Source organism: Carlito syrichta, unplaced genomic scaffold (assembly GCF_000164805.1).
Source record: "Carlito syrichta isolate Samal-C Ts95f unplaced genomic scaffold, Tarsius_syrichta-2.0.1 Scaffold302017, whole genome shotgun sequence".
Taxonomy (NCBI): Eukaryota; Metazoa; Chordata; class Mammalia; order Primates; family Tarsiidae; genus Carlito; species Carlito syrichta.
Window position 1 is genome coordinate 543,639 of NW_007246113.1, and position 23,667 is coordinate 567,305.

The following is a 23,667-nucleotide window of genomic DNA, read 5'->3' on the forward strand; positions in this document are numbered from 1 at the left end:
CTATCTATCTATCTATCTATCTATCTATTTATTTTAGAGTCAGGGACTTACTCTGTTGCCCAGGCTGAAGTGCAGTGGCACAGTCATGGTTCAGGCAACTGCCACCTGGGCACAAGTGATCCTTCTGCCTTAGCCTCCTGAGTAGCTAGGACAACAAGTATGCACTACCATACCTGGCTAATTTTTTTTATTTTTTTAAGAGATAAGGCCTTGCTATGTTGTCCAGGCTTGTCTCAAACTCTGGGCTCAAGCAATCCTCCTGCTTGGGCCTCCCAAAGGTCTGGGATTACAGGCATGAGCCACTGTTCCAGGCCTCGAAGACACTTGAAAAATGAATTCTAGTGTGAATTTCCGAGTAACAAACACAAGTTAAAATTATGGCTTTGTTATTTGATATTTGAGTGGATTTGGACAAGTTGTATAATTTTTCTAAGTCTGTAAAATGGAAGTCATATCTTACAAGGTTGCAAAAATGAAATGGCAACGTATGTAATGGGCCTAGTTCTTTATAGTAGTAACTATTAATATTAACTGTTTTTGGATTAAAAATGGGAGAAAGATAGTGGTGAGTGTATCTATGAGTTGAAAGGAATGGTTAAATCATATTGAACAAAATCTGAATGAGGCAAAAGCCTTGTTTTGAGGTGAGAATAAGGGAGGCCTAGACTTACCCCTGTTTAGATTTTATGCACACTTTACTGGGGAGAAAAGTTTTTTGTTAATGGCCATGTGTCTGGAAATATAAAGACTCCCATCTACCCTGTACCCATCCCCTCATAGCCATCTTCTTAAACCCTCCAAGACCCTCTGTGGCCTCATCAGTTAAAGGAAAGAATCAAGAATAAATATGAACTTTAACAAAAAGCAATTTTAGATCTTCCTTCTATTGGCAAAGGTTGACAAAAGACCCATGGAATTACTGCTGGTTTCTGCTGTTAAATATCTTGAGTGTCTCAAGATGCATCGTTCTCAGCATATTTCGTTTTATTATTTACCTTTCTTTACATTCTGACTTTTGACACGTTTTAAATCCTAGCAAAATTTTAACCTAATTCTAAAGGTACATTATTTAACACTATAAAGATAGTTTTTCATAGCAGAGTAAACTTGTAATTAGATTTTATAGCAAATGAGGGAAAAAGAAGTTGGGGGGTGGGAATAGGGATGAAAAGAAGAAAAAAATGATTAAAAGTATTATAGTCCATCAATTTTGATATGCACATTTTTCTCATATTTACATCTCTGAAATAGGATTGTATTTTAGTTGTTGACCTTTTAAAATTATTATAGACTAACTGGCAGATGTGACATAGTTGTCATTGTCTGCACTGATGCCCACTTGATTGTAACTTAATATTGTTATCAATTCAGTTGAGTTGTGTGCAGTGTTATTATATAGTTGTTGAGTTTAATTTCTGTTTTAAGGATGTTTTGGAAGATTATGATTTAGCATTAAAATGAAAAATTACTGTGTACTCAGAAATACAGGGACACTAAATTATGCAAGATAAAAATCCAAGGTTAAAAGAGGTCTTTCAATAGATAATATAGGACATAGCCTGATTGTGATGGCTCATGCCTTTGGGATGCCAAGGTGAGAGGATTGTCTGAGCTCACAGGTTTGAGATCAGCTTAGGCAATTTGACGAGACCTCATCTCTACAATAAATCAAAAAATTAGCTGGGCATGGTAGCTCATGCCTGTAGTTCCAGCTACTTGGAAGGATGAGGTGGAAGAATCGCCTGAGCCCAGTAGGTCTAAGTTGCTGTGGCCGTGAGCATGCCATTGCACTCCAGCCTGGGCGACAGAGTGAGACTCCAACTCAAAAATAATAATAATAATATAGGATACATGTAAGTGATAAGAGAGCATTGGGTCAGTTGAATCAACAGTATTTTTTCATACTGGTGTGTAAAATAATAGATTGCTTCTTAATAATAATAATTATTAATACATTGCTTCTTAATTAATAATAATAATAACAATAATGGCTTCTTATGATTGAAGCCATTTTACAATTGATGATATCTTAGATTTGATAAAATACGGTAGTTAGTTACAATGTCTAATGAGAATGTAGCTGGGGGTACTGGCTCACTCCTATAACCTCAACACTTTGGGAAGATGAGACAGGAGACTGTCTTGAGTCCAAGATTTCAAGACCATCGTAGACAACATAGCAAGGACTATTCTCCCACAACCTCCCACTCTTCTACAAAAAATTTTTAAAATTTTAGCCAGGCATGGTGGTAAGTGACTTTAGTTCCAGCTGAGGTGAGGGGATTGCTTGAGGCTCCAGTGAGCTATGATTGTGCCACTGCACACCAGTCTGGGTAACAAAGCAAGACCCTATCTCAAAAAATTAAGATGTAAATTTGTACCTAATTATAATTCTGAAATAGTGAAATTAAAGGTTTAGAGTAGACACACTTCCAAATTTTTGTAGAGCTCCTGTTTTATGAGGTAAAATTTAAAATCTGTGCTTAAAACACTGATTTCAAAGCAGTATCTTATTTGTTTATATTTGATTCCTAACGTTGAGAACCTGGAGCAGGGAATTTGTTATTTAAAGAAATTACAATTTAGATTGGTAGAGGAGAGGGAAGACTACTGAGGAAATTGCTGAGGTAAAGAAAAGTGATAGGAAAGTTTACAGTCTCAGAAACAATCTTTTTGTGTATTGTTTTAATTATTAAGATATACTATAAATTCATATACAGTATTTGATGCCATGTATTAGAGGCATCATCATAAGTAACATTGAGAAGAATAAAATTAATGGGAAGGAATATGATAATTTAGATAATACTTTCCAAAAGCTTTTGTAATTAAAAATTATTATTATTTTAATTTAGTAAAAGAAAAGAAAGGTATTGGTTTTTACCATTCAAACACAATTAACATACCTGGTATACTGTTTTCTGAGCTTTTTTCCTCTCCGTGAATGTTTTATATTTACAGTTGCTGTACATGTATAAATAATAGATTATATTTATTTTAATCTCATAAACTTTTTTTAAACTTGAATATAGAGACTAAATTGATGCTTTCCAAACTAGTTTAGAGAGTACTAGTTCCAGTAAATGTTAGTGGATGTTCCTTGGTTAGGATTCTGTTGTTAAATATATTGGAAAATCCTTCATAATTATATCCTTTAGAGAAATCTTAGGGCATTAAAAGAATTCGCTCCAGCATCAGGCAAATTTGAATTTCAGTCCTCATTTATTAACTAGCTGTATGACCTGGGGCAAATTAATTTCAATTCAAGTTTTTTTCTCTATAATGGAAATAATTATAGTATTCTAGATGATTCATGCAAAACATTTAGCCAGCCATATTAAGTGCTCTACAAATATATGTTGTTATTGTTATTTGTGAGAAACCCTATATATACTAGCATATTCAAAACCCTGAGAACTTAAATTTTTTGAACTTTACCTTGCACTCAATGTAAAATTGAAAAATTACTGTGGAGTAGTTAGCATACAACTTATTTTAAGCACTGACTTGAATGGTAAAAGATTTGTTTGTGCTTTAAGTACTATTTCTGTTATACTATATCCCCTTAAATATAAGATTTTTAAAAACCTGTTCAAGTAAACCGGGCTGGGTGACTCAGCCTGTAATCCCGCGCCTTTGGGAGACTGAGGTGAGTGGATTACCTGAGCCCTCAGGTTCGAGACCCGTCTGGGCAGGCGAGACTTCATCTCTACAATAAATCAAAAAATCAGCCGGGTGTGGTAGAGCATGCCTGTAATTCCAGCTTCTTGGAAGGCTGAGGCGGAAGAATCGCCGGAGCCCAGCAGGTCAAGGCTGCGGTGGCCGGGAGCGGCCACTGCACTCCAGTCTGGGCGACGGAGTGAGACGCCAATTCAAAAAACAAAAAAAAAATCTGTTCAAGTAATTGTGTTTTCCCCATTTGTCTGAAAGCTTAGTGAGTACAAATAACATGTTTATTCTTGTTATCTACTATAAACCCAGCATACAGGACAAAATCAGTAACTATAAAGTTGGGGTCATGAACTTAAATTACTTTGAGGATCTGGCAGGTAACATAAATGGCAGATAACAGGGAGTGGTGAAGTGTTTATTTATATGTATTACTTAAATGCATTCATATTTGACTAACTTAAGAAAAAAAGCATTCGCATTCACGTGTGGTTTTTTTTTTTTTTTTTTGGAGCCTCACTCTGTTGCGCATTGCGGTGGCACACTCATGGCCACCCCAACGTCGAACTGCTGAGCTCCAGCAGTCCTTCTGCCTCAGCCTTCAAAGTAGCCAGAACTACTTTGCTACTACGCACTGCTAGTTTTTTGTTTGTTTGTTTGTTTGTTTACTATAGAGACTAGGTCTCACCAAGTTGCCTGGGCTGGTCTCAAACCTGCAGGCTCAGGCAACCTGCTCGCCTCAGCTTCCCAAAGTGCTGGGATTACTGCAGGCAGAGCCACTGAGCCCGGCCACATTCATGTGTTTCAAACAATGTTAACCCTGAAACGCACCCCTATACTTCCTTTGTGACAGTTTGTAATCCCTAGAAGAGATTAGAGATTAAGACCACATCCTATAAACATCATGATGAAAGGGATAGGTCAAAAAAAAAAAAGAATTCTCTAAAAGGAGGTGACTAAAAGTTCAAAGTGAAATCTTGTGAAAGTGCCCTCATTTTATAAATTAAGAAAATGAAACATAGAAAAGATAAATAACCTTACTTGTTATACAGCCTGTTAAGAATGTGATTCAATTAAGAGTTGGTGGCTGTAAACACTCTTTGAAAAAAACTAGGTTCTTCTGCCAGTTCTGGTGATCATTATTTGCATATTACTAGAAAACATTAATATAAACTTACCCATCCAACCTATATTTTTGAAAAATGTAAATGACAGTTAATCAACAAGAATTAGAAAACCTGTTCCCAGAGCGTTTAATTCTAAAGACAATGAGTGACTTTTAGCATTTGAGGAACGTTCTGTTATCACATAGACATGACTAGAAGCTAATTCAAAATATTTTTAGGTTTCATAAGATGAAAAATATTTAACATTGGCATCATATACCATATACATCACCAGTTTTCTAGGAGTGGAGAAGTAGTAGATGCTGGTTAACAGCTGGTGCATTTCTGAGTTTTATTTTGCCAAGGATACAGTTATTGCAGGATAAATGATTGTTCTGGCAAAATATATTTACTCACCTTTTTTTTTTCCTCATAGCTCACTGTAATCTCTAATTCCTGGGCCCAAGTGTTTCTCTAGCCTTAGCCTCCCAAGTAGCTGGGACTACAGGAACATGCCACTATGCTCAGCTAATTAAAAAAAAAAATTGTCTTGAACTCCTGGCCTCAAGCAAACCTCCCACCTTGCCTTCCCAAAACACTGGGATTATAGGTGTGAACCAGGGCACCCAACCTTTCCCTTCTCTCTTGGTGAAGCTTTCTGTATAGTAGAATTGTTAATATTGTGGCAGTTAAAATTCTTAAAAGTAACCTAATATATCACCATATATAAGATATATATGTGTATGGAATGGTGCTTTATGGAAACTGTTGGAAAATTCTTAACCAAATGGGAACTTTGTCCATAAGTAATTAGAATGCTGAGCATTTTCTCAAGTTTCAAGTTCATATGCTCTTTAAAGTTTGTGGTTTGGTGAATTTTTTTTTGAAGCAGGATTTATTGAGAGGACAGGAAAGCTCCCACAGTGGGAGGGGACCTGAGGGGGTTGCCCTGAATTTTTTTTTAACAAACTATTTTTTAGAGCAGTTTTAGATTCACAGCAAAATTGAACAGTGGCATTCAGTTAATTTTTATCCTTTTCATTTCTTCCTTAAACCAGAACAATTTGCATCATTCTCAAAAAACAATTATTTACCACTTGGTATTCTTAGCCAATTGTATACCTTTGGCAAAATTATATGTATCACTCGTCCTGTATTGTTTTGCCTTCTGAACTAGAGCTGACAACTCTTAAACCAGTCTTTAGAAGACCTTTACAGGCATTGAAATTGAAATCCGCTTTATTCCATTTAGTTCTATTGAGTATTTCTTTTCTTGCATATCATTTCTTTAAATCTCAAGTCTCTTATGTTTAATTTCCACAGTTATGATGGGAAACGTGTGCAAAGATTTTCAGTTGGCTGTTGTCTTATCATGTTCCTGAAGACATGAGTCCTTAGTTATATTTTGCTTACTGTTATGAACACAGAATTGAGGACTAATAAACGTATATTAACATCATTCACTCCCATGGACTATATGCCACTGATGAAGAAATTAACCTGTAGCTTTGCCAAATTATCTAAGTACCTTTTTATTTACTTTTTAAATTTAATTTTTTAAAATTTATATACATTTATGGGGTACAAGTATAGTTTTGTTACATGGATATATTACATAGTGGTAAAGTCAAGGCTTTTAGTGTGTCCATTGCTGGAATAATATACATTGTACTTTTTTTTTTGGAAGCAGTATTTATTGAGAGTACAGAAAAGCTCCCACAGTGGGAAGGGACCAAACGGGGTTGCCCATTGTAAATTTTTAATATTAATCTCTAAGTTGTATTAAAAAGTATCTGCCAGGTCTTTTTCTTAACGCTTCATGGGTATTAATCATATAGGAACCTACAAAACATTATGACATTAGGTAGCCCACTTTCTTGATAGTAAAGATTGTATATATACCCTGTCTTTTTGTGTTCCCAAAATGTGCAATTGTTGATCCTAATTGTTGTAGTAAGTTAGCTACTATTTTTATGCTATGTGCCAAAAATCTTGTTGAGTATCATGTGTGATACCTCATTTTGCCCCTCATCAATCCTTTGAGACATGCAAAATTATCCTCATTTTATAAATGAGAAAACTAAGGCTCAGAGAGGATAAATAATTTTTTCCAGGTCATACAGCTGTTAAGTGGCAGATGCGAAGGATAGAATTTGACCTTAGGTCCATGTGATTTCTAAGTTCATGTTATTTTTATCACTCTTGCAATAAATTTATTATGTGTATGCAAGGGCAGGGAATGATAACAGTATATACTTCATAGTATTGTTTTGATGATTAATATCTGTGAAGTGGTTAGAAAAGGACCTAACAGACACTTTTTAAAAAGTAAGCATTAAGTAGTATTATTACCTAATAATATTTATTAGGAAATTCAAGGTGGTTTCTATCATCTGTAATTAATTTATATACCAGTGACTAAGTGGGATCTTGTCATCCCTCTCTGTTCTCAGTATTTTAAGACTTCATGGCCTAAATATGATCCAGGATCTACAAGGAACTCAAATGTGCTGAAAGAAAAAAAAAAAAACAGCCCCATTAAAAAGTGAACAAAAGATACGAATAGACACTTCTCAAAAGAAGACATACGAGCAGACAACAGACACATGAAAAACTGTTCAGCCTCACTAATCATCAAAGAAATGCAAATTAAAACACACTGAGATGCCACCTAACTTCAGTCAGGATGGCCATCATCAATAACTAAAAAAACAACAGATGCTGGAGAGGATACGGGGAAAAGGGAACGCTTCTACATCGTTGGTGGGAGAGTAAACTAATGCAACATGTGTGGAAAACAGTGTGGTGTTTCCTAAAAGTTCTAAAAATCAACCTTCCATATGACTCAGCAGTCCCCCTTCTGGGAATATACTTGGAGGAATTTAAATCATTCTACTAAAAAGAAATCTGCACATGCATGTTTATTGTAGCGTTATTCACAATAGCAAAAACATGGAACCAACCGTGATGCCCATTGAGAGTGGACTGGATAAAAAAGATGGGATACATATACATAATGGAATGTTACGCAGCCATAAAAAAGGACAAAATTATGGACTCTGTAGCAACTTGGTTGGATTTACAGTCTATAGTACTCAATGATCTATCACAGAAACAAAGAACTGTGTACCACATGTTCTCACTTATAAGTGGACCCTGAACATTTATAATACTATAAGAAAGGATTTGGCAGTAGTGGGACAATACCAGGGGAGTAGAGGGACACATAACATCAATAAGTGTACCTGATCTCAACCAGGCGAAGTGGGGACCAAAGTGAGGCCCAAACATCACCTGTATGATGGTCACTTACCTATCTAATCCTGAATTATATCCACATCTTTAAAATAAAATTTAAAAAAACTTTCCAGTGTTAAATATTGTTAAATAGCATGTTGTCTGCATTTAGGAACAAAGTAGATTTCCTCTCACAAACATTCAGAAATTGGTCTACTTAATATTTTTGCCATTTGTTTGGTTTGTTGCTCTGTATAGGGAAAGTGTTTTTCTGACTTGATCTATCACAGTAGAAAATGTATTTTCTTTTTCACAGTGTCTTATACAACAAATTTATTCCTTCCACAGTGCATTTTTTCACTTTTATTTCTTCTTTTAGGATTTTCTGCTGTTTCTTGGCAAAAAATGGCAAATAATGATGCTGTTCTGAAGAGACTGGAGCAGAAGGGTGCAGAGGCAGATCAAATCATTGAATTTCTTAAGCAGCAAGTTGCTCTTCTTAAGGAGAAAGCAAGTAAGAAGATTTAAAATTTTTCAAGGAGATACTTAGCATGAATTTATATACTGACAGAAAAAAAAAGTATATATATGTGTGTATATATATATATACACACACATATTTGTCATACAAGTTACTACTTAAAATGAAGAAAATTGTCTAAATCAAACATGAAACAAATATTGCCTATAAGTTTATATGGAGAAGAATGTATAACTTTATATTGCCTTATATTAAGGCATTTTCTGAAACAGTTTTTACATGTAAATGCTTAAAAGTTGCAATTAAATGTATAAAAATATCAAACCTGGATTTCTACCTTTAGGATGTAGATTGATTTTAGTTTTCTTTGTTTAAGTATATTTTATTGTCAGTAGTCAATACCATATTAATTATTTCTTTTGTATAATGTTTCTCACAATTTTAAAATTATTTTTCTTAAAATTCTTAACATTTCTTCATATTATTAAGAAATGAGATTGGAGATGATCATTGCTTGTGTAATTTTTTTTCTCATATGTGTGGCCCTTTTCTGCTACCCTAACTAGCATGTCTTTTTTGCCCCCCCAAAAAAAGAACCATCCCACTTATCCGTCACCTATGTTATTATTCCCTTTGGTACTCTATCCTAGTAGTTCTCAGTCCCATTGCCCCCATTTTAGAATAAATATTTTATAGAATCTCTGTAAATATCCTGTAAGAAAAATATTTCTTAGATTAAGTAACATATCTATATACATAATTTCAAAATATATCTTGATCCTGTATGTAATATAGAAGAGAAAAAGGAACTTCACTATAAATAGTAGTAATAATAATGTATATATCAATAAGTGTTACTTTAGCAGGACTCTACTCCCAAAGATAATATGAGAGGGTCGCATGCCACATGATTCACATATATGGAATCACCAAGAATATAATAGGTGTAGTGCCAAGTAATACAGGTATATATTCAGTTTACCTTTGTGTAGGCAACTCACATGCCAGAAACATTTGCTCAAAATGATGAATGATTCATTAGATAAAGCTCTGAATAAAACTAGGTAAAATCTACTCTTCATTTCCATAGTACTTGATTGATGGAAAATTCAAAATGTAATAAAAATGCTTAAAAATACTTTGTGTTTATATGTAATGAATACAGTCTAGGCTCAAATAATTGTTAGCAGGATTTTTACATATACAGATACACAATTTGACCACTGAAAAGTTCTGTAGAATGTGAGACAGTTCTTCATTTTGTAGGAATATCCAGCATACTGCATGACATCTGGCATTCTTTCTCTCTGCCCAATAAATGCTAGTAGTGACTCCCATTGTTTGTGACAACCACAAATAATCCTACAGATTTTCAAAACTCCACCTAGCAAGCAGTAGCAATCCCACAGAGAATCATTGTTTTTCTGTTATATTTTTGCATACCCTACCACTTACCTTTAACACATGCATTACATTTTGAGCAAATCTTTGAGGTTATCTCACTCATTGAATGTTTGAGCAGCTCAACCCTGAGATATATTTAATGCTTACTCTCTTTCTTGTATTTTATCTGTTACTGACACATTTTTTTGTTCCAGTTCTTATTTACCATTGATCTTTATTATAGCTACAATGCAGAGAAGGTGGTAATTTGATTTTATTAAGCATCTTTATAGAAGCTAGGAAAATGATTCATAAACAAAACCTTTTCTGTTTTATTATAATTTTATGATTTTTCTCCCATTCTCTTTTAAATACACATTTTTCTTTGTTTTTGTTTTTATTGAGTACAGTGGCCACTCCCGGCCACCGCAGCCTCGACCCGCTGGGCTCCGGCGATCCTTCCGCCTCAGACTTCCAAGTAGCTGGAACTACAGGTGCGCGCTACCACGCCTGGCTAATTTTTTGATTTATTGTAGAGCTGAGGTCTCGCCAAGTTGCCCATGCGGTTCTCGAACCCTCAGGCTCAGGCAATTCACTCACCTCGGCCTCCCAAGGCGCGGGATTACAGGCTGAGCCACCGAGCCCAGCAAATACACATTTTTCTCCCTTTCTCTTTTAAATACACATTGTTTTAATAAATATTAAACTGGCATAAAGGAACTTGCCAAATATTTGATTACTAGTGTTATACAAACTGTAGTTACACTGGCTATCTTCTTTTGAAATAGTATTTATACAAAACCTTTGGGAAAAAACAATTATTTTAACTGGATTTACTTGATCCTAGTTTTGCAGGCAACTTTGAGAGAAGAGAAGAAACTTCGAGTTGAAAATGCTAAACTAAAGAAAGAAATTGAAGAACTGAAACAAGAGCTAATTCAGGCAGAAATTCAAAATGGAGGTAATTAAATATAGAAATGTAGGTTGTTTGGTTTATAATATTAACAGTAACATTATTTATTGTTTAAGTATTTATTTTGCCATTTTATCTTCACAGCATTCCCTACTGTGCATTCTTCCTCTTTTGCAGAAGAGAAAATGGAGACTAAGAAAAGGCAAATGATCTTGCCTGAATTCACACAAAAAATGACAAAGCTTGGGTTCAAAAACCTATTTATTTTATTTTTTGTGCTACAACTTGATTATCACTGTGCCCTATTGAATACTTAGTGAAAATTACCTACAATACTATTTAGTTAACATTCATTACTATATTCAGAGCACTGTGTGTCAAGTGCTTTACTTACATTATTTATTTTATCCTCAAATACATTTGTACACAAATATTCTTCTTTGATACTTGAGGAAATTGAAGCTTAGCAATATAAAATAATTTGACTAAAATCATAATTTTTAAGTTATTCAAGTCAGCAGACAATTACTATTTGAAATAGTGTAAATAAAATTAAAATTTTTATTGAATTATTTTAAAAGTTTCTAGGTAAATTATAAAACAGTAATAATAACAGTTCTGTTAAAATTTTGAAGTACCACACAGGCATTTTATTATATTGTAGAAAATCTTGTGTGAGTTAAGGAGGTTCAAGTATAGTGAAAGACTATTACTGCTTCCTTTTAATTCATATTCTGTCAGTGAATTATTTTGAACATTATACTATGAGCTCTACCCTTAGCTCAATAAAAATAAGGGAAAACTCAATGATGTATGTTTAGAGTTATCAACTAGAGAGAATATTGTTTGTCAATGGAAAATTTGAGACTAGTCGATGCTTTCCAAGACTAGAAGATTTGAAATACAGGTACAAAATTAAATAAGAAGTTAAAATATTAGCAATGTAAAACTGCTTTTCATTTCTCTCATGCTAGAAGATCAAATGTAGACATTAAACTTTTAAACTCTAATTTTGTTAAATGCTAAACCAAATCAGTGGTTTGAATTAAAGTGGTGAATTATGTCTAATGGTGAAACATAAAATAGGAATTCACGTTACTAAAAGAAGCAGTACCCTCCAGGGAACTTAAAAAATGCCTCAGAAAAGTGGTCTGAGTATTGGCCAAGATCTAAGCCATATCAAAATCCCTCATGAGATTTTATTTTTCCATGTTCACTGGAGTATATGAATTGTTTTTCACAAGTTAAAACATTGTTGAAGGACTTTTCTTCTTTAAAGTTATTTTTTTAATGTAGAATCATAGACAAATAGTATTGTCATTAATTCTAATATAGAAATGATTAATATTAAAATTTTTCCCATTTGATCATTAAATATAAAAGAAAACCTGTGTGGAGAACTTTTCATCTTTCCAGATCATGACAGTGCAATCTCTGAAAAGAGACTGTGTGCATACAAATTCTTATTCTTCTGCTTGCTATCCGTGGATTGGACCCTTCCTTCCTTCCTTCCTCCCTCCCTTCCTCCCTCCCTTCCTCCCTCCCTCCCTTCCTTCAGTTCAAGTTTATTAGAGACAGAAGGGAGAAAAGAGAGGAGGACATGCCAGAGCTGGCATGGGTGAAAGAAGTCACCGATTGGCTTAGATTTGTCTATATAAAGAAGTCATGATTAGAACCTACTCCTTATGGTATTTATGAGAAATACATGAGTTAAGTCATACAAAGCATTTTGAAAGATGTTTGGGACATAGGAAGTTCACAATCAATGCTAGCTATCGTTGCTATCTCTAGTTTTCTCAGTTTAGTAATTAGTGATTAAATGAGAATAATGCCTTTATTCTTGTTACCTCAAAAATGGTCAAAATATATTAAATTTGTGGGCAGCCCTTCTATAGTCTCAGACAATAGGTATTTGGTAGTCACATACAGTGAATTTTTCCTTTAAAGAGTTCATATTTATGATCCACAATTCCATATCTTTCATCTTATTTCTTGGTTTAATATTAATGGCATTTCTATTTCATTTTCTATATCAGTGAAACAAATACCATTTCCTTCTGGTGCTCCACTGCAAGCTAATTCTGTGCCTTCTGAAAATATGGTACTGTCTACACCAATAACAACTGTATCTTCTGGTGTCAAAAAACAGATACAAGGAGGAACAGGAGAAGAAACGAAGGCAAAAGATAAAATTGAAAAGAAAGGTATTTTTTACTGCTAAGCTTATTTAGCTCTTGAGCTCTTGATTGGATTATTAGGTAGTATCAACCTTTTTGATAATAGTCTAATAATATTAAAAAGAAGATTCAAACTTATTTTTTTTTTAATCAGAGTCTCACTCTGTCACCCAGGCTGGAATGTAGCGGTGTGCTCATGGCCACCAACAGCATCGACTTGGTGGCCTCAGGGGATCCTTCCACCTCAATCTTTCAAGTAGCTGGAATTATAGGCATGTGCCACCATGCCTGGCTATGGAAAGTTCAAACTTTTAGGTGCTAGAATAAAATTAGGAATAGTATTGTACTGGAACATACAAGCTTGAGTCCTAAATAATGTGTAAGTGTTGACCTCATCAGGGTAAACATGTGGCATTTTAGGCAGAGGGAACTACATAAGTAAAAATGTTGAAAGTAGAAATTAATTGTAGGAACCCATATGTAATTTGATATGCCTGACTTTTGGTGTGTATTTGAAACAGTTTTGAGGAAGTCACAGGTACAAAGTTAGCTTAACATCAGTTGTAAAGACAGAAAAAAGACATTCCAGTCAAACAAAGCAGACTGAACTAAGGCATTGGGTGTTCAGATTTGAACTGAAGTAGAAAGCAGCATCACCATCACTTAGGATATCACACTTGAAATCTTGATGTTAACCTAAACTACCCCTTTTCTTCATCCTTCATATAATTAACCAACAAATTCTTTAATTCCTGTCACCAGAACATATCTAGAACTGAGCTCTGCTTTTCTGTTTTGTTAGTTGTTACCTTAATTCAAGTTCTCATAATCTTTCATCTGAATTAATAGTAAACCTTCACCTTTTCTAGTTTTTTTCCTACCTTGCTCTAAGGCTATTTTTCTAATTGTAAATCTGACTCCCCTACTTCTTTTAAATTTTTGAGTCAGGATCTCATTCTGTCACCCAGGCTTGAGTGCAGTGGCATGAACACAGCTCACTGTAGCCTCAACCTCCTGGGCTTGGGTGGTCCTCCCATCTCATCCTCCCAAGCAGCTGGGACTACAGGCACATGCTACCATGCCCTCCTAATGTTTTGATTTTTTTTTTTTTGTAGAAATGAGATCTTACTCTGTTATCTAAACTGGTCTCAAACTCCTGGGCCCAAACAATACTACCACCTCAGCCTCCCAAAGTGCTGGAATTACTGGCATGAGCCACTGTGCCTGACCTGTCCCCCCCCCCCCCCCGCTTTTTTGGTGGGTCAGTCACTGTGGCACAGGCTGGAGTGCAGTGGCATGCTCACAGCCACCCTAGCGTCGGCCTGCTGGACTCAGGCAATCCTTCTGGCTCAGGTGATCCTTCAGCCTCAGCCTTTGAAGTAGCCGGAACTACAGGTGCATGTGACCATGACCAGCTAATTTTTTGATATATTGTAGAGATGAGTTCTCACCAAGTTGTCTAGGTTAGTCTCGAACCCGCGGGCTCAGGCAATCTTCTCGCCTCAGCCTCCCAAAGGGCTGGGATTACAGACTTGAGCCACCACACCTGGTTCTGCCTCCCTTTTTAATCACCCTTCTTCACTTATTAGAGTTCATTTCTCCAGCTATGTCTTAAAAATTGCTTTTGCAATTCATTATGCATCTCTCATTATCCTTATACTTATTTACAATTTTTTGGAGAATACCAAATGGCTGAGGGATTTGTGAACTAACCTGAGCCAGTTTAGCATCTGACACTTATCAGTTCTTTTTGGTAAACAACAGTAACCTATGTTAGTTAGAACTAGATAGGGCTGTATATCCTCTCCTATACAACTTCACCACTAGGTGGTATGATTACAACGAAAGCAAGTCAGACCAATTCTTCCACTTACATAAAATGTTTTAGGAAGTAGATACAAAATAATTATATAACTTGTTCTTACAAATTTTGTGAAGTCCATATTCTTTTCTCTAAGGAGGTTGCACTATTATTTTCACTCCAGGATTATTTAGTCTTGTAGTCCGACAAGACAACAAGGCCCTCAAGGAAGGCAGAGTACACAAGAGCAAATGTAGCTCTAGGCCTAGAACACTTCTGTCCAATAGAACTTTATGTGATAATGGAAATGCTCCATGTCTGCATTATCCAGCAGGGTATACAATAGCCACATGTAGCCACTGAGAATTTGAAATGTGGTAAGTGTGACTAATCTGAATTTCTAATTTAGTTTTAATTATTTTAAATTTAAATGTAAATAGCCATATGTGTCTGGCAGCTACTGTACAATATGGTGTTAGTTATAGAGGACTGTTCCATAGGTGTTTGACTGCTGGCTAGGATTGCCAGATTTCAATATTTTGCTCATGCAAGGACTGTGGTACACATAACAGTATTTCTAGGGCAACCCCCATGGGTCCCCTCCCACTGTGAGAGCTTTTCTGTCCTCTTAATAAATCCTGCTTTGTAAAAAAAATTAAAAAAACAGTATTTCTAAACTGCCACGTATCTTGATTGAGGATCACTCATTTGTCAGTGAAACATTTCTGAAATCCCTTATGATAATTAGCTAAGCTCTTGGTACAGATTTTAGTATCTTCAGTCACTCCTGGAATGTGGATTTCTGATCAAGATATTTCAGATTCCTAGCCTGTAATTCCGGCTACTGGGAAGGCTGAGGTGGAAGGATCGTCGAAGCCCAGCAGGTCGAGGCTGCGGTGGCCGGGAGCGGCCACTGCACTCCAGTCTGGGCGACAGAGTGAGACTCCAACTCAAAAAATAAAAAATAATAAAAATAAAAAGTTTAAAAATATGTATGAATATAGATATATTGTTAAGCTACAGTGTTTTAAAGTAAATATAGTTTATCATACAAAGAAAACTTGATATTTTTGATGTCTCTTCTTCTGGTAATTTTATATAGTTTTTATATCATTTGGGATTTTACCATTATAAAAATATTTTTTAATTTTTTATATGGAAAATGGAATTTTTTTGAGGCTTGCTAATGAGACTAAAAATTGTCCATTATTTTAAACTAGTTTTATGTCCTCTTTTGTAAACTATCTTTGTATAAATTATAAATGTCCTTTACACATAATCTTCTATGACTTTAACTAGAAATTTAATAGAGAGATAGCTAAAATAGGGTTCAAGATGTTATGACTTGAATAATTCTTTTCTTTATTATTAAGTGAAGTAAGAGATAAGCATTCTTTTTTCCTTTTAAACTCATTGGTATTGATACCATGGAGTTTTCATGTCCATAGATAATATGTAAATAAATGAACATGGTTCTGTTCCAGTAAAACTTTATTTATAAACACTGGCAGCAGGTTGGATTTGACCCATGAGCTATAGTTTGCTAACCTTTGCACCTGTCTTTAACTAGAAATTTAGTTGACAAATAGCTAAAATAGGGCTCAAGATGTTATAACTTGAATAACTCTTTCCTTTGTTAAGTGAAGATAAGTGATAAACATTCTTCTTCTTTTTTTTTTTTTTTTTTTGAGTTGGAGTCTCACTGTGTCACCCAGACTGGAGTGCAGTGGCTGCTCCCGGCCACTGCAGCCTCGAACTGCTGGGCTCCGGCGATCCATCCACCTCAGCCTTCTGAATAGCTGGAATTATAGACACGCACTACCACGCCTGGCTGATTTTTTTAATTTATTGTAGAGATGAGGTCTCGCCAAGTTGCACAGGCGGGTCTCGAACCCGCGGGCTCAGGCAGTCCACTCACCTCAGCTTCCCAAAGCGCGGGATTACAGGCTGAACCACCGAGCCTGGCTTCTTTTTCTCCTTTCAAGCCCTTTGGTATTGATAGCATGGGGTTTTCATAGTATATTTTTATTTTATTTATGATATTTACCTCTTCATAAATATTTTTTAGGTGAGAAGAAAGAGAAAAAACAACAATCAATTGCAGGAGGTGCCGACTCTAAGCCAATAGACGTTTCCCGTCTGGATCTTAGAATTGGTTGCATCATAACTGCCAGAAAACATCCTGATGCAGATTCTTTATATGTAGAAGAAGTAGATGTTGGAGAAATAGTCCCAAGAACAGTTGTCAGTGGCCTAGTGTATCATGTTCCTCTTGAACAGGTAATCTGTTCAACTAAAATTTCTGTTGTATACATATAACACTTTTATTCCCTCTTTCTCAATATCTTTTTGTTATAATTTTGTATCAGGTGACCATACAACATGAGCCAATGTTGATTAGTTCATTTGATTAGTTTGTATGTGGTGAATTACACACACACACACACACACACACACAAATACAACTATGTATTTCTAACTATGTACTATGCAGCTCTGATCAAGGTCATAAATCAGTTTCTGGAAATTAGTTTAGTTTTTCATAGTGTTTGAAATAGTTCCTTATGGAATTTCTCATGAAAATTCAGATGTCTCAATTCTTAAAAATTCAGAACTAAGCCCCACACCCCCTTGCAGCCCCTACTGTTTTCTAAAGGCAGAAATTGGCTAATGCTCAGTGGTGGGTACCCCCTTTGGGTTGAAAGTATACCCTTTATCAAAGTTTCAACCATTCCATAGTTGAGGTGGAGGGTATTTGTAGTTTTTTGGTATTTATTGTTACTCTTCTGTTACATTTTTGGAAAGTTAAGAGGAGCGTGAGGCTCATACCATGTCTCAGGAAAACAAGAAGGGTGTCACTTGTGTTTTCTATCTAGCGAACTTTACTTTACCTACTTGGTAAACAATTTGAATTTTGATCCCTGATTTGAGATACTGTTTCAACATATCCGAATACTGTATAGGTAAATGGATCAATATTGATCCGCCATCAAGAGTGCAAGGACTTCCACTTTCCACTTAACAAGCTCATTTCTTTTAGGTCTTCAATGTGTAATTATCTGAGCCAATAAAGTTTGGGTTTACAATATTTCCTAAAAGAAATTAGTAGTGAGAAGAAAGTTTGAGTTTGAAATCCCAACTTTTCCTTTCTTCTTGTGGGTTTAGTACTGAGGAGCGTACTTTTGTGTAGCAATAAGAAAACAAACCATGGTTACAGTTTATATTATTCCCTTTTCAAAATTTAATTATTTCTATAGTGGAAATAGAGCTGAGTATTTAGAATATGTGAAGAGTAGTGATGGCATATTTTATGAAGGATAACCTTGCATGATAATCATTTTAAAAACAAATTGATAATCCCTGATGATACCCTTCAGAAAAGTGTTTCCTAACTGTTGCTATTTTTTCCTTGTAAGCTTTCAAACTTCCATTTCCACACATTTACTTTCTTCCTTTCTCTTCCTTTACTTATAGTACCATATTTACTTTCTTGAAGAATGAAATAGTTTTTTGGGTTTTTAAAAAACCTCTTTAATAACAGTGGGAAACAAAAAAGACAGTAATAGTTGATAATTTGCTCTTTCTAGATGTCTTCTATGGTAATTTGCATCATTGACTTTTTTCCTCTGCTCCGTGGTGCTTTAGAGATATTGCAAACAAAAACAAAAAAACATGCACTTCAACATTAAGCAGCTCTTTCTCTGTTCATTGTCTCTCTGCTGCTGCTTCTTGGTTTTGTGAACCTCAGAAAATATCTCCATCATTCATTTATATTTCCAGATGCAAATATTTATTGGATATCTGCAGTGTAACAGGCACTAACATAGACAGAGGATACAGCAGCAAATTAAAATAGAGAGATGGATAGATTTTGTAAAATAACCCTGACTTTATGAAGTTCACAATCGTGGAGGAGTCAGAAAAGTTATTAAGACATAAGTAAATACATAGCATATTAAATAGTGATAAATGCCAAGAGAAAAGTAAAGTAGAGAAAGACTAGAAAGTATTGAGTCAGGATGATGTTGTCATTTTACATAAAGTGCCCAGGGAAATCTTCATTTAAAAAGTGACATTTGAGTACAGGTCAAGAATATGAAGATGATAAGTCATGTGTCTATCTGGCCAAATAGCATTTTAGGCAGCCTTGGGACAAATGTATGCCTGGGATGCTCAAGGGATAGCAGAGGCCATTATGACTAGAACTACCTAAATAAGGCAGAAAGTCATGGGAGATGAAATTGGAAGTGAGGTTGCCAAATGACATAGGGTCTTATGATAGGATCATTGTAGAGAGTTTGGCATTTATTCTGAGTAAGATGAAAGCCATTGTAGGATTTTTGAGCAAAGGAATGACATGGTCTGCCTCACATTTTAGTAGGATCATTCTGGCTGCTCTATTGAGGGGTAGAAGATGGAATTAAAGAAATCATTCAATGAAGTTTCTCTTATCTAGGAAAAAGACATACTTGGCAAATATGTGTGCTTTTTTTTCATTTTAATGTTTATCTTGTATAAGACTAGGACTCATTCATAACTCCTTATGAAGTTAGGTTCATAGGGAGCCCTGGAGAAAAGAACCAACTGATCGTGAGCCAGGTCAAATTGGAAAAACTCCTCCTTATTTGGGTTTCATCTTTTCTGTTTTCATAAGTTGTAGACTATTTCTTAGTCACAACCATAAGCAAAGCTATTTTTTATTGAACATCCGTGTCTAACCATCAAGATGGTATTAGTAAGCATTCTATGAAGCAGAAACACTTAAAAAGACCATGTACCAAATTTTGTATATTGTGCAGTTTTCTAAGGAAAATATCCACAGCTATCAACTGTTCCTTAAAGCATTTCTTTTCTTTTCTTTTCTTTTAAGCATTTCATCTAGCTAACTCTGTTGCTGTTCTTAGGCAATTTTGCTGTAACTTTAAAAAAAAATTTTCATATGTGTGACATTTTTAGTTTTTTCAAGCATTTGAAGAAGTATTATTCATGAAGGTCCCCAAAATGGGTCATTTTGAACTTGAGGCTTAGGCCAATTTTTTTTTTTTTTTTTGAGTTGGAGTCTCACTCCATTGCCCAGGCTGGAGTGCAGTGGCATGTTCAATAGCCACCGCAGCCTCCATCTGCTGGGTTCAGACAATTCTTCCGTCTCAGCTTTCCAAGTAGCCAGAACTACAGGCGTGCACTACCACACCTGGCTAGTTTTTGATTTGTTGTAGAGATGAGGTCTCACCAAGTTGCCAGGCTGGTCTCAAAGCCTTGGGCTCAGGTAATCCTCTCACCTCGGCCTCCCAAAATACTAGGATTATAGGCTGAGCCAGCAAGCCCTGCCAATGCCTATTTTTTAAAATCATAGGGTTTGGGATTAAATTTTCACATAAGATATACTTATGAAACCATCTTTTTCCCCCAAATCTTCCCCCCCACAGCAGTAGTCCTCTTGTATGTTTTATTTTAAACCTGTGAAATAATTTAAAGAGCTTCATTTCTTATTTTTGCTGGTTGTGGGACAAATTAAGGTGCTTCAACTTTTGAATATTAAAGAAATTTCGATTTGCTTTTATAACTGTAGAAATAGCTCTACATGCTAATTGTAGTGTGCATAATACTTGAATTGTTAAATTATCAATATTTTTTAAAATTAGAAAATAAATCTTGCATAGTATTGGAAATGACCAAATGTGTAAGAAAAAAAAAACACCAACATGTGAACTAATGCTAAGCTAAATGTTTACATGCATGTTTTGATTTAATTCTTATGGCTGCTCTTTAAGTTCACTATTATTCCCCTCATTTTTTTTGAAGAAAGAGGAAGATCAACTATATATCCTCATTGCTGGTAGATATAAAGCCAAATTTGTTTCATTCATTTATTTACTCATTCAGTTAATTTTTAACTGGCAGATCTCTGCTCTTTCAACACTAAGCATTAATCAGTTTGGAGGAATTTTTTTTTTCATATTTATGGGAGGCTTCATAACAATAATAAAAAATTTTGGACATGCAAAGACAAAGATACAGCCATAAAAGTAGAGCATTTGATACTTAGCATATTAGGTGTAGCTTACTGCAGGGGTCCCTAACCCCCCAGGCCACAGGCTGTTGCCAGTGATCCCTACCTGTTAGGAACTGGCCTGTATAGCAAGAAGTAAACTGTGAGTGAGCCAGAGAAGCTTTGTCTGTGTTTATAGCTGATAGCTGCTCCCCATTGCTTGCATTACTGTGTGAGCTCCACCTTCTGTCAGATCATCAGAGCATTAGATTCTTGTAGGAGAGCAAACCCCATCGTGAACTGCACATGGAAAGAGCTAGATTGCAGGCTCCTTTTGAGAATCTAATGCCTGATGATCTGAGATGGAGCTGAGGTGGTGATGTTAGTGCTGGGGAGAGGGTGCAAATACAGATTATTTTTAGCAGTGAGGTTTGACTGCACAGAGACCATTATAAATCTGCTTGCAGACTCATCAAAAGTCAGTGAGTTGATGTACTTTAATAGAAATAAAGTACACAATAAATGTTATGCACTTGAATCATCCCGAAACCACCATCACCACCCCCCTACCCCACCCCCCACCCTCCATGGAAAAATTATCTTCATCTTCCAGGAGACCGGACCCTGACCCCAAAACGTTAGGGGACTGCTAGCTCACTGTATTCTAGATAGGATTATTCTAGATCTCTGTACGTCTTTACTGACCAATTTATATTTCACACAGATGCAAAATCGAATGGTGGTTTTACTTTGTAACCTGAAACCTGCAAAGATGAGAGGAGTATTATCTCAAGCAATGGTGATGTGTGCTAGTTCACCAGAGAAGGTTGAAATCTTGACTCCTCCTAATGGATCTGTTCCTGGGGACAGAATTATTTTTGATGCTTTCCCTGGTAAGTATTTACTAGTAATTATTTGAATAGTTTGAGAATCAGTTCTCAAATTGATGTTTGTAATGTTTAAAGGTTAAAATTAGTGCTGTGTATGAGTCACAAGGCCTACATTAAATGAGCATTATTAAATATTATTGAGTTTTTTTAGATTGGCTCAAGATGACACATTGAGTACAACCATGTAACTGTCCTCCCCGTGAATATACATATTATATAAGACACTAGACAGAGATTCCTAGCTAAAATATTAATACCTGCATAGCAGGAGAGTATGACATGGAGAGAGAATGAATTAATGTGCTGCAAAATCATTGTGCTATTGATTGTCTTAGACTGCAGAACAGAAAGACAGAGAGATGAAAGGTTCAGACATAGAAGAAAGTGTTATAATTCTGAAGTCCATCTAATAATATACTTGCATATGCTTTTACTTGACTTCAGTATATAAAGAAAATCTCTGTTAAAATTTAATTATTTAATAATCTAAAAGGAAGTTTCATTTCATGTTGCCTTTCTCCGGTGAAAATGCTCCTAAGACAGATGAAACTTCATAATACATGAGGTTTCTTCAAATAGATCTTTGAAGCAGAAAAGAAAGAATGCTTGGCAGATGTAGATCTTTCATATAAGATGTTTTTCAATATAAGAGAGAGAACTTTATAACTGAAAAAACAGAAATTAAAAGACTGCATTTAAAGGATGTCCATTTTGCTGGAGTAATGTAAAAAGGAGAAATAAATTAGGGTAACAAGTAGAATTACATTCGAAACCCAGAATAGTTTGGAGACATGTTTGTAGAAATAGCTGAATTTTAATGGGACAGTAAGGCTGATATGATTATATAGTTATGTTTTTCAATTCTATGTTAGCTGTGTTTAATGAAATATTAGAATTTGAAGAGTTTTCACATTGGAATAGGAAGATAGAAAATATGGATTATGGATGAAAGTATGATTAATTTCTGTGAATTCAGCTACATTCTCCTAATCAAAAGTAGACTAATCTAGAAAACACAGAGGAGATTTTTTTTTTATAAATACCTGTGACTTTGAAAGAATATTTATGTCTTGAACCTCAAAAGATGAAAAATCATAATGGTCTGTGATCTAAGAAATTTTTTGGATAATTAGGTTTGGGGAAAATCTCAGTCTCAATGATTTCTCACAGACGCTGATGGCTTTAGGTTCATGGAGCGTATGATCACTCCCACAATTTCAAAACACTTCTCCAAACTTCCCACTTTGTGGTAATCATCGCTGTATATTTGAGTAACTTGAAATTCTATTTAGAATTTTCATTCACTAAATTGGAATAAAATGACAACGAAAGTAAATTTTTTCTTGTAAGATTTGGAATGCATTGAGAAAAACAAAAAATAAATATTTACTTATTTTCCATATTAACATTTGTCTTCCTTTGAATTTAAATACTTAAAATTTAGTACTTTTATTTTTTTAGTTTTACTTTTTGGTAAAGTGTGTAGAGTCAGATGCTTAGAACTATAAGAAATGATCTACTTCAACCCACTATTTTACAAATTTGAAAACTGAGGCCCAACAAAATGTAGTTACTAACTTAAGGTTATGTAGAGTTATGTGAAGGGTCAAACATATATGAGAATGAATCTCTAGCAGTGTAACATTTTTGTTTGTTAATTATTCTTGCTGTGAATTAATACGGACTACTTTTAATTAATTAAGTCATTTAGTTTTTTTATTACTACAAGAGCTCTCATTTCCTAATCTCAAAGAAATAACAGGTAACTATTTCAGCGATTAAAATTCGTTTTCATCCCCTGGATGTTACTTTTGAATAAATTGAAAGGAAATTTGTCTTTAGTTTCCTACTGACTTAGCATTAGATTCTTGCCATTATTATATGGATTCTTATTACTACAAGAGCTCTCATTTCCTAATCTCAAAGAAATAACAGGTAACTATTTCAGCAATTAAAATTCGTTTTCATCCCCTGGATGTTACTTTTGAATAAATTGAAAGGAAATTTGTCTTTAGTTTCCT

At 34.9% G+C, this 23,667-nt stretch overlaps 1 protein-coding gene across 2 annotated transcripts in view; it reads left to right on the forward strand.

Moving 5' to 3' along the window:
* The window catches only part of AIMP1 (aminoacyl tRNA synthetase complex interacting multifunctional protein 1), a 31,415-nt gene that overhangs the window by 1,444 nt on the left and 6,304 nt on the right, over positions 1-23,667 (forward strand). For both annotated transcript variants that reach the window (XM_008055889.1, XM_008055890.2), the window contains exons 2-6: positions 8,392-8,526; positions 10,724-10,837; positions 12,826-12,993; positions 16,836-17,047; positions 21,481-21,649. In XM_008055889.1, the coding sequence (XP_008054080.1) occupies positions 8,418-8,526; positions 10,724-10,837; positions 12,826-12,993; positions 16,836-17,047; positions 21,481-21,649 (772 nt within the window). In that variant the 5' untranslated portion in view covers positions 8,392-8,417. The remainder of the gene's footprint in view (positions 1-8,391; positions 8,527-10,723; positions 10,838-12,825; positions 12,994-16,835; positions 17,048-21,480; positions 21,650-23,667) is intronic.